Source organism: Olea europaea, chromosome 3 (genome assembly GCF_002742605.1).
Source record: "Olea europaea var. sylvestris chromosome 3, O_europaea_v1, whole genome shotgun sequence".
Taxonomy (NCBI): Eukaryota; Viridiplantae; Streptophyta; class Magnoliopsida; order Lamiales; family Oleaceae; genus Olea; species Olea europaea.
This window is the reverse complement of record NC_036239.1, coordinates 5,991,767-6,004,093: the sequence shown is the minus strand read 5'-3', so window position 1 is coordinate 6,004,093 and position 12,327 is coordinate 5,991,767. Positions and strand designations below refer to the sequence as shown.

At 34.6% G+C, this 12,327-nt stretch overlaps 1 protein-coding gene across 1 annotated transcript; it reads right to left on the bottom strand.

Moving 5' to 3' along the window:
* Nucleotides 1–7,279: 7,279 nt before the first annotated feature.
* LOC111383710 lies at nt 7,280–11,473 on the bottom strand. The gene is made up of 4 exons (XM_023007850.1): nt 11,066–11,473; nt 8,773–8,967; nt 8,380–8,561; nt 7,280–7,774 (listed from the first exon to the last, which is right to left on the bottom strand). The coding sequence occupies exons 1-4, from the start codon at nt 11,358–11,360 to the stop codon at nt 7,460–7,462; spliced, it is 987 nt and encodes a 328-aa protein (XP_022863618.1). The 5' UTR covers nt 11,361–11,473; the 3' UTR covers nt 7,280–7,459.
* Between the last annotated feature and the right edge of the window lie 854 nt (nt 11,474–12,327).

Below are 12,327 nucleotides of genomic sequence, written 5' to 3'. Positions count from 1 at the left end.
ATATGTCCCAAGTTAAAATATTACTCGACCTCAAGTACGAAATCTTGACTAGAGAGACCAAGTAAATGATTGATTTTTTAGAGGGTGTTTGACATCCATTTTTAAGGAAAAATAAGTTTTGGAATAGTAGATTGATGAAAAATGTGTAGATAAAAAGTTTTTGATTTACGTGTAATATTATTTTAATGAAAAATGCGTGGTTAAAAAGAAGAGAGGGGAAAATGTATTTTAAGAAAAATGGAATCAAATGGGCATTAATTTCTAACCTATGAGTTTTAATGTTTTACTATAAAATATGTCCAACTTTTATTAATGTTTCCAAATTATGAATAATGCTCTACCATCGTTATTGCTTTCAATTATATATACTTCATTTACATTAAGAGAATTAAAAAATATAGATTTGTCTGAACGGGCCTTCATCTTCGTTCATAAGTTTTCGAGAAATCTATTGCTCTTCAACAAATAATTATGTATGCAACAAAATGCTGGGCTCACCATTTTAAAGATCGTTAATACGCTTATATATTAAGAGAAATTTGTAAAAACTTTGTGAAGAGCCGAGCCACATTTCACTCAGAAAGCCGGATCGTGTTGTATGTCAAGTTGAGTTCGTCAATGACAGATCAATTGACTCAACTCGAGTCATTTAACACCTCTGGACCTTTCATTTTTTCTCTTTTCTTTTTCCTTTTTAAAAAAAAAAATATTAATCAAAATGTTTGTATAAGGAAAGACAATGAGATGAAAAATCTTTAAAAACTGATTCTGGGTTAATATCTAGTCCATGTGCGGCCCAATTAATTATAATGTGAAATTGTAGAATTTTAAATAGGTGTCGACATTTTAATCGGAATCGAACCTTTTGAATCGAATAGAACCGAAATCAAAGGTTTCGTTCCGGTTCAAAAAAAGAAAAAATGAAAAAAAAGGGAACCAGAACCACAGGTACCCTAATGGAACCAATTTTTTAATTTACAATTTTATAGACTTGGCTAAAAAATTTGCAAAACCTAAAAGCCTTAATTTGGGTAGTAATTTGTCTAAAACTCTAGATACTAAGAAATCAAGACTCGTTCCTACTTTTTTGCCTCTCACATCACATCAAATTGTTGCATTTCAGAAAGTGAAATTTATATAATACTAGTTGTTTAAAGATCACAATTCAAAAAATCAAAGTTAAAGTTTCATTATTCATAAATCAGATATCAATATAATAATTAAATGTTAAATATCTTCACCCAATTATTTCATACCCTAATCATTTTCCCTATATTTTTCTCTCTCTACCCTCTTCATTCTCTCTCTCTATATTATCTCCAATCTCTCTATCACAAAATACCACCAAAGATTCCGTTGCACATGAACTACAGTTGCCCGTTGGAAAGCGTTGCCGATGAAGACACTTTTAGGCAAGGAGAAGCAGTGCGGCAACGATGAAGTTACTGCGTACGGCTTTGCACAAATCAAGGATGGTGGTTATTCATCGTTACTACAGCAGTTGTAATGGTAGGCTCAGTGATGGTGGGTTTGTGTGTCGTCGCCACCAGCTGTAATGAAGAGGAGATCGGAGTGTTTGGTTTGTGGTATGGCGATCTGAAAATTTTGTCAGTTCGGTGATTTGTACCACGATTCGGTGCTGGTCAGATCTACTTAGGTGGTTTTCATGTTGTCGTCGCAGTAGTGATGAGGTTAGAGATGTCAACGAGACGAGCAAGCTTGCGAGCCGAAACTTGAGGCTCGGGTAAAATGTGCAAGCTTTTTTTTAGAGCATAGGCACGATCAAGCTTTTGGCTCGGGCCTTTCCAAGCCAAGCCGGGCAGGCTTGCTTTTTTCTTTGCTTTTTTTTCCCTTTCATTTTGTTGCTTTTCTGATGGTTTTTTTAAAGGCTCGTGGGCTGGCTCAGGCTCGGCTTGAGCTTTTTCCAGGGCGAACCACGGGCAACTTGAGCCGACGAGTCGAATTGTCGTCCCTAGATGAGGCATTGCAGTAGTGAGATGTCGATGATGGTGGTGAATTTGCTTGGGGTATGGTGGTCGTGTTGATGCTACTTGTAGTGGTGGTAGTGGTGGTTTAGGGTGATTTTGGAGTGGTTTTAAGTGGCTTTCGTTGGTTGTGCAGATAGAAGTATTAGCAATGATGGTGGATTTGGAGATGATTTTTGTGTGGTGATACAAGTGGAGATGTTGGTGGTGGTGGTGGTAATGTTGTGGTGCTGGCGACGGTAGCAAGGTGAGGGTGGTCGCAAGTGGCAGTGGCGATAGTGTTGGTGGTGGTGGTATGTAACCAATTATTTCGTTATCTGCGACCAAATATTAATCTGTGACCTTAAAATTTGATAACTTGTGATTGAAAAACAATTGTGACTAACAAATTTGAAAATCTGTGATCGATAGATAAACTGTGACCTGTAATTATTATTTTTTTTTATTTGTAATCAATGAGATAAACTGTGACTTATAAATTTTTTGATTTGTGACCTCGAAATAATCTGTAACCAATTAATTTGATAATATATGACCAGTAAATAAATTGTGACCAATAATTATATATATTTGACCATTAATTGTACAATTGTAACCCTATTATATTTAATTAATAAATATTTTTAATTAATTAGCTAATATCTAAATTTTGCATTTTGAAACTTAACACATGAAAATTGAATCGTGTCAAAGTTAACACCTGACCTTTGAATTTTCCCTTTCGGAGATTAGTACATAGGGGTGTCAATGGGGGGTTCGGCCCGTGAAAGCATGAGCTCGGCTCTTCCAAAAATGGTAAAAAACCTAATCCCTCCTCCTTTATCCGTGTTTGGGATCGGCTACTTAAATTTAGAGTATGCGGAGTTAAAAATTGTGTTGTTTGTTTGTTTGTTTGTTCGTGTACAATGTTTTAAAAAAAATTAAAAATAGTATTAAAAATTATTTTTTCAAGTAACGATGCGCGTCCCTTTACATATAATCTTCGAAATAAATCTTTTCTAAAAATTGAAAGGGTAATCGAATGCCCTTTCAATTGTCAGAATGAATTTATTTCGAAAATTATATGCAAAGGTACGCACAGCGTTATTCGAGAAAAGAATATTAAATTTAAATTTAGACATATAGTAGTAATAGTACTAAGTACTAACAACAATTTAAACTAACAACAATTTAACTAAATTGGTGGAAAGATTTTTTTTTTTTTAACTAAAAGAGATAGAAATAAATAAAAATGAAATCTTTATTTTTTTTATTTTTCTTTTTAAAATAGATAAAATATAAACCCTCCTCCTTTATCCGGGCTTGGGACCGGCTACTTGAATTTTCAGTAGGCGGAGTTAAAAATTGTACACGAATAATTTATTGTAGCGTGTACAATTTTTAAAAAAAAATTAAAAGTAACGATAAGAAAAGAAAAGTTTCATTAATATAATTAAATCAAATATTACTTACTTGACGACATGCAATTTCGACATATTTATCTTGTGGTCGAAAATGAGCGTCCTGTCAATTCTTGACGCACATTAACACTTCTAAAATATCTTCTTTTAGTCGGCTCCTAACCTCGCTCAAAACTCTTTGATCTGCACTAAAAGTAGACTCCGAAGCAACTATGCTAACCGGAGGTGTCAACAGATCTTTTTCAATCGCAGATATAACTAGCCAACGTCGTCAACACTTTCGCCAGAATTCAATTACTTCATCTGAACTTTTTTTAATTATTTTATCTGTTGGCATATTCTGGTTAAAATAATCAATTAATTCAACAGGCAATGCATTATGACTTGAGCCCGTAGATGTTTGATGAGAATGAGATACAGATGTAGACGACATGGCAGTGATAGTAGATGAACACATTGTTGATGAATCATATCTATACGAATTAATGCCTTGAAATAAATTAAATATTTTCACATCTTTTTCTTCAATTTCAGCGGAAGGAGCAGGTGCAGATGGTACCCGACTAATATTGGTACCCATTCGGTTCGCATATAGTTCATACATTTCACATAATATTTGCTCTAAATTTCTATATGTGATAAGTGTATCAAATGTTAAGGCGTTTGAAATTTGATCAATTATACATTTAGTTCCCGATAAATTATATCGGGGGTCTATCACGCATGCTATAGAAAATAACATAGGTAAATCTTCCCAATTTTTCTAAATTTTAATTCCATAGCAATTATAATTTCACTAAAATCAGGATCATTTTTGTATTTATGAAATATTCTTGCAATTATATAAAGACTCTCAAGCACTATACAACTGGTGGGATAGTAAACGCCCGATAAAATTTTAGTGGTTTCATAAAAAGATGTCAAAAATCTTTTAACTTTCAAAGCTATTTGCCAATCCCGTTCAGTCAACATACCCTCGTCATCACTTCTAACATGTCTATTGTTATAAAAGTCAGTTATTAAATGTTCAAAACTTTCACATGACTTAATAATAAGTAAGTAGAGTTCCACTTATGACTTACGTCGCTAACAAATGTTTTAGCATTTTGGACTTCTATTTTGGCACAATAATACTCAAATGCTTGTTTTCTACTTGGAGAGATTGTGATATATATTAATGCGCTCCTAATATTTTGAAATTCATCCTTTATATATTTTAAAGCATCTTGGACAATTAAATTCAAAATATGACATACATAATGAATATGAAACAAATACCCACCAAAATCAGGTTGCAGTACCCTATGAAATTTATCAGCAATTACTTTATGAACACTAGCATTATCGAAAGTAAATGAATGAATTTTACTTTCGCAATGATATTCTCTAACAATACTAATAATAGCATTAAATATATTATTAGCGTTGTGAGGAAACTCAATAATTCTAAAAGCAATAATTTTTTTATGCATGCACCAAAGTGGGTCTATATAATGTGCAGTTGCAGCTATATATGCTCTTTTATTAATCCATTCCCATATATCCGAAGTTAAAGATATGACACCCCCCATATTTTTGCAAATTCATAATTAATTGTTGTTTTGTTTCAGTAAAATATTGTATTGTATTGGAACGAAGAGTGTTTCGACTTACCCCAATGTACCTTGACTGCAGATATTCTTTCACATACGAGACGTAGTATTGGTTGTCAATTAATGCCAAAGGCAACTCAGCACCAACAACAAGTTTCACCCTTCCGATTCGAGCTCTCTCCTCCGAATACACCCATGTGGATAAGGGTGCAGCAGAACCACCGTCGTCTGGACTGACAAATTGCAATTGTATTTGACAACCTAGAATAAGTCCGCGTTTGGCCACACATACTTTGTAATGACGGTTGAGATGGGTGGTACCAATTCCTCTTTGCCATACCAATCTTCGTTGGCAGTATTTACATACTGCTTTGGATTCTGGGACTCCATTGATGATTTTTTTCGTTGAAGTCAATTTAAAGTGATCCCAACATTTTGCTTGTTTTTTTCCCTTTCGCTTTTCCCTCGCATCAGGATTGTTTAATTTAGTCTCTTTTTTCTGATCGTATTCCGCTTCAGGAACGTCAACATCATTCAAATTAATTGAATAATTTGGATTGCCGCTTACATGATGATGAAGATCCAAATCTGGAGTAACTTCAGGTAGGAGTACGTCATTTAGACCTTCAAATTGATTCTGAAATTGACTTTGCGGTGTCATAGGCGATTCGTTTCCTCTCACACCGAACAAGTTTTCGACAAATGTGCGTGAATCCATTTGTTTAATTGTAATAAGTAATAACTAGTAAAAAAATAATCGTATAAATGTAGTGAGAAATGAAAATTGGATATTGTATAAATTGTATATAAAAATTGCACATCTATCAATATAACACAAAAGAGTTGAGAGTGAATTGTAGAAAATTTTGTGGTTAAATGCCACTATTTATAGAAGAAGAAGAGAGGAAAAAAAAATGAAAGGACCGAAATGGTCACTGAAAAAATTATGTGACCGTTAACGATCATAAATTTTTAATAAATAAATAAATAAATTTTCAGGGACCGAAACGGTCACTTTTTACAAAAAGTGACCGTTTCGATCACTTTATAAACGAGCCACGAGCCACTCGCGACGGCCCGCGAGCGGCTGGTTTAATTTGCTAGCACAGCGGGCTCGGCTCGCCCACCGAACCGACTCGCTTGACTCGCGCTCGCACTCGTGTTTTTACGAGCCCAAGCCACCCACGAGCTCCGTTTTCGCGAGCCGACGAGCCGCTCGGTCCATTTGCCGCCCCTATTAGTACATGTTAATCTCTACAATTTGAACTCTCTCTGAATCAAAATGTTCAAATTAGATTGTGGTATAAGTTAATAAATAAAAGCGTTCAATCTTTGTCATTTGAACTTTATACTTTCTTGCATTGTTTACAAACTTAAAGTGGTTTTTAATTTTTAATTTTTTTTTAATATAACGAGACAATTGAACTTAATATACTCGTAACTTGGACTGTGGTGTGCCTTTTTTATTATATATATATATTATTTATTTTTTTTTTTTCATTTTATTTCAACGGATCGAGCTCAATATTTAATTTTTGATGTTTTGATTTTCTCCTCTTTTCGTGATTTTTAATTTTGACTCTTTTGCATCTTGAAGATTTCTTAGTTGAATTTTCTCATTCGCACAAATATTGTCAAATAGTAACACGTTAGGTACATGTATTAAAAGAGCTTATATCATAAATGTGTATGATAAAATGTTATGGGTAGAACTAAAAATGAACTCCATTTGGCAAGTCACATTCCGTGTCCTCTATAATTGGAGTTCGCTTTAGTTTCAAACTTATACGCGCCTTGAAACTCCCAATAAAATAAGTCACCGCTATAAATTTTTAGAGTCTTCTCCTCCCCCTATCATAGGGGGATAGATCCCCTGCATAATTTTTGAAATTTTTAATAGCTATAAAAAATAATAATTCCCACTAGCAATCGGGATTGTGATTCGTTATAGAAAACTAATCTTGAAATTTGCGTACTCATTTTTTGAGTTTTAGTTGGATCAAATTACTTGTTTGAACTTAATAAACTCTAATATCATATTAAGAATTTGAATTCCATCTTAAAAGACCAAATTTATTAAGGGGAGTAGTACAAATCTATATAAATTGGTCTAGAATTTCATCTTTAGTAGATGTGAAATTTTATCCCTTTAACACTCTTTACCCCAAACGTTAATTTGATGACATGGCATAAAAACAAGGAGTAGACGTGAAAAATTATAAATGTGGTCATTAACGTAAATCTTTCCTATTAAATGAAAATAAGTAAGAAACAGCAAACTAATGTTTTAGTAAGTGAAGACTTGTGAATGCTATGTAAATGATTTATATCGATATGAATATAGCAGTAACATGAAACAAAATGACAAAATCTATAATATTACATATCCAGTCCACCAAGTGTAATTTATGTGAAATATAAAGAAACGGAAAAGTAGCACTGGTAAAGAGAGAACAATACCAGTATAATCACCAGGGCCTTTTCAGTCAGCAGCATCATAAAGAACTGTATTGGCTTCTAACTTCTCTGCAAATTTCTCGAGGATTTCCTTCAAGAGAACCATGAATTCATCCTTCTCAGCTTCTGAGTCCCTTTTCTCGCTCTCTATCTCAGTAAATACTTCATCAAAGAGAATTGCTGTTTCATCTACTTTTGAAGGCGGTAAGCCCAAATCCTTCCCACTTTTCTCCAGGAAAACACGAATTATTGATGTGCTTTTTCCTTCCTTCTTGCTATCATTTTTTTCCAGCAATATTTTCTTTAAAACGCCATCCAGTTGCTTTTCATCGGTCAGAAGCTGCATCATCCAATGTAATACCCAAACTATTCACTGTAAATAATGTAAAATACTAACAGCGACTAGATCTAGATTCTCATATTAACGTCTGAATTCATGCCAATGGAATAGGCAAAGTATCAAGAAGTAAAATTATTTGTCCTCTTTAAACCTTAAAATCATTGCGGCAATATCTTTTTTAGTTCATTAATCAAATATGTTACTGAATATTATTAAAATAACTTAATTGAAAAGTGAAAGCACCTGTTTAACAAAACCAACCAAATATATAGAAAACTATGTCCTCAAGCATCACTATAGGAAACACTACCGAGTATGCAAGAAAAAACATGGAATGACTTGCTAGTGATATAAAGTTTAAAAATTTCCAAGTATATTGTAAGAAACATAATTTGCCTTTAAATTGAATGGCTAGCACACAGAAAATAATACTATAAAAATTTACTTGTAAATCAGCAAAAGAGTGCGAACTTGTGAAGTACGAACATCAAAACTTGCACACTAAATATCTAACAACGAACAAGATAGCCAAGAACAATTTCCTAGAAAGGCATGTGTTTAATGTGTCTTTAACTGCTGAAGAAAAACCAGAGGTGATAAATTACCTTTCTAATCTTAGAACCATTCACGATTTTGATGTTCTGTACCATCACAATACGCTTCTTAGCAAGAGCTTCTGCCAGTTCTTGGAGCACAGACTGCAGTAACTGTGCAAATTGTGCCTGCCCCAATTCTTCCTTTCCTTCAGCTCCATGCCTCTTTAAGATATCGCTTAGTTGAGGAAACTCTGTTCGACAACATTATTACCTTAGCATCAATGCCATATGGTTACATCAACTTAAAAAAAAAAAAAAAAAAGTAATGTGTGTGTGTGTGTGTGGATATATGTACGTATATATGTATTATGTGTGTGTGTGTGTATATATATATATATGTATGTATGTATGTGTGTGTACGTGTGTGTGTGTATATATATTTGAGAGAAAGTGAGGGCATGCCTGATAAAGGAGGAATTCCCATTTCTAAACCCATATGAATTAGAGCATTCTGGATCTCATTCTTACTAATCTTTCCTGTATCTTCTGTGTCTAAATCAGTGAAAAGATTCTCTGCTAGCATTGCAAAGTCATCTTCATCTTCCAAAAACATTCGAAGAGTTCTTCCATCAAAAATTGCCACAACAATGGGATCGTCTGAATGCAAAACAGGAACAACACATAGTGTATCAAAATCCAAGCACAGAAAAATGTGGATAAGAGGCAAATAGCTGAAAGAAACAAGTGGAGTGCTTAGGGAAAACTTTATCAAACAACAAAATAATAATAATGACATTATTACAAACATATATTTTTCTGGGCGTTTTTAGATAATTATCTAAATTTATTTACGATGTTATAAAAAATATTTAACTTGAAGAGAGAAGGAAGCAATGGCCTAGATGAGTCTAGAAATAACTGCAGTTGCAAAGAGCGACTGATACCTCATCACCAACACATTCCACAGTCAAAGATGTGTTCTTTTAAGTGCAGTTTATGGTATGGAAATGCACAAAAACATGAGTAGTGTCCATCTACTTAAACTTATTCTCTTGGAAAGGCCTAGACTGTTAAAGCTATAAATTGAACTTACCACCTCTTTATCCAAGATAAATGTGTTCAACGTGTCATTTTCCTATAACTTGCCTCTTCAAGAGGGACCTTTATGTATCGTGGAATTACTGAGTAAAATCTGACAAGAATACTTGTCAACATATTAAGAATGGAAAAATTACCCGGGAGACGTTAATATCTCAATTGAGTGTGACCTGCAATCACATTTTTCTTCAATTTGCTGCTTCAACTTGTTAGATGGTGTGAAAACGAACAGAAGTAGAACCAAGAATACAAAAAGATGCCCACTGTTTCAATGATGCCCCGAGTTCATTTTTTCATGCAAAATGAAGGGGCAGGGCAAACCTGAACCACATAAAAAACTGGTGGGATGACTCTGAAACAAGTTGAAGTTAAGGGGTAAAGTTTCTCAGTGGAGCTGAAGTGGTTTTCAATAAATAAGTCTTACAATACTAAAGTAAAAGGTCTATTAGTACCAGTTAGGAGGACAAATTGATGCAAGAAAGGGATTTAAACAGACCAGGTGATGTGGTCCAAGACAAAGGCATACACGAGAAAGCAGTTTATGAGCTTTAATTAGGATTTCAACCGAAAATGGACAGAAAGAAGTGATTGGTGCAAGGACAAAGTACGTTTCCACTTCCAAGGTGCAAGGATGATTTTCATGGTGAAAAGATGAAGTTTATTTTCCTTTCCGAGTACTGATTAACGTAAATTAATTCATAATTTACGTTGCCTTAATTATGATTACCTTAGCTAGGTGATACAGTGATAGGGGGTACATTATGCCTTATTTAGCCTTTTTATCTTTTAATAAAACTCAAGCTATTGGGATTGTACGGATGATTCAATAAAAAATCAGCTTCCATTGGCAAATTTTCTCCAATTTTTCGTTAAACTCAATGAATTATTCGGTATTCCTTTGCGAATTATTGAGTATTCAATATATCTAAAATCTCGAGTATTCGCAGAATCAATAAGCTTTTGGATTCTTCCGTTTTATTTTGCTCAGCGCTCCATGACCAAGCCTCTAATCAATCCCAAAACTGAGACACTCAGTTTTCTTGAGAAGGAATGAGGCACAATAACATCACACAACTGAACTCCCACAATTTACGTTCCCAATCTCATCTTCCAGAATCCAGATATTGATACTTGTAAGGAATGGAAAATGCAATCAAAGAAGGTTCCTATGCATTATTTTTTTCTGGTCTAATAATGAATTCCATGAAATAGGTCTGATTAGCTAAAAGCACTGGAACAAGTCACTCAACTTCCAAGTCTTCAACTATATATCAAGTTCGGGATATAAAATTTCTTTCACACCACATGTTCGAATATTGCTTAATAGAAACGACGAGTTCTAGAGAATTTTATGCTACTTTATAACTTGAAAAATATCCAAAATAATAATGAAATATGATTTATAAAAAAAAAAAAAAAAAAAAAAAAACACTAATTGCCGACCGAAGCATTTTTCTGCTTTATCCAAAAAATCCTTTGGAAAAGTTGACTTGTTTTTCGCATTTACGAGTATGAATATTCATAATTTGATAAATTTCAACTTCGTCACCTACGATCGTACTTACTTTAGCACAATCTATTATTTATTGATATCAACAAGTTTCCAAGGGGGACAAAAAAATTAATAAATTGATTAATTAAGAAGTCACAACACAACCTTTGAGTTCATCGGCGATCGCGGACACATAAATTTGGAGAATCGACGAGGCGTTGTTATAATCGAACTCCGTGGTGCGAAAGGCAGGGCCATAGGAGACGCCAAGCCGTTGGAAAGCGGCGGACTTAATACTTTCCGGTAATCCGAGGCCGTGAAGAGCGATTGAGGCTCTCGACTCCGCGAGCTCCAGTACCTCCTCGCCGGTGATCACTCCGCCACCTTCTGCCAGCGGCAGCGACAAGTCCAGTGCTCTCAGCTGTGTTCCATCGATAATCGTTAAACCTCCTTCCGACATTTTCAACTTTTAGAGAGAGAGAGAGAGAGAGTTGAATATTTGTATGTAGTGGAATGGGGCAGAAGGTACAACGCGGGGAAAATGAGAAGAAAAGGAAAACCGCGTAGCGCTTAATTGAAGTTTGAGTCTAACGCTGATGTTTTAATAACTACGGAAAAGGGTTGAAGTTTGGAAAATGAGATTTGACCCCATCCAGAATTGGAGAAAGTATGTGTTGACACATTAAAAGTGCAGCTCAAATCGAATAGTTCAAAAAATGAAGTTCAATTGGAGAATTCTCAAATCAAATAGTCCAAAGAATGAAGTCCAATTGAACAATTCAGGATAAATGCCCAGATAAGATTATTAATGAATGCAGTGGAAGCCCACGAATACGGTAACATCATCGCCCAAACTTGCAAGACGCCCAAAATCTGAGCGAATGAAGTGCTTTACAATCGCCCAGAGCTATGATCTTGTTCTCGTCCAAACCTTCAAATCGCCCCAAATCTTAACAAACATAAGATGTTACGGTTATTTAGAAGTGCAGTTATTGAAACAGTTATTGAGTAACCGTATCACGTTCCACGATTCAAGGAGTTTAATGGAAGATGGTTGAACGACAAAGAGTAGTGGCAGCAGTTAGAGACGGCAGTTCCACGACAAGTTAGCCACCATAAAGAAAGTGGGTAGTTATAAAGCAGTCAAACAGTTTCTAAGCGGTTGATCACGAAAAAATCATCAAGGAAATATAAAAAGAAGAGAAGACATAGAGCAAAGGACCCCGAATCAAACACTCTTAAACAGAGAATATGTAATTTCAATTTCTTAGTTTAGATTTAAACATTTCTTTTCAGTACTCGTGTGCTTGTGCCCCTTGGAGGCATTCTGTTTAGTTCCAATTGCAAAGTCATCGCCAATAAAACACCCCTTTTTGGGACTTTGTCTCAAGAGGTTTATTCCTTACACAATCGTCCGATCCCTTTTT

What these genes read in the sequence shown, in the direction of transcription:
- LOC111383710 (XM_023007850.1), bottom strand. Translation starts at nt 11,360, where the DNA reads ATGTCGGAAGGAGGTTTAACGATTATCGATGGAACACAGCTGAGAGCA. An exon ending in GATCGCCGATGAACTCAAAG is followed by an intron (nt 8,968 to 11,065) that starts GTTGTGTTGTGA and finishes TTTTGCATTCAG; the next exon opens with ACGATCCCATTGTTGTGGCA. An exon ending in GGGAATTCCTCCTTTATCAG is followed by an intron (nt 8,562 to 8,772) that starts GCATGCCCTCAC and finishes GTTGTCGAACAG; the next exon opens with AGTTTCCTCAACTAAGCGAT.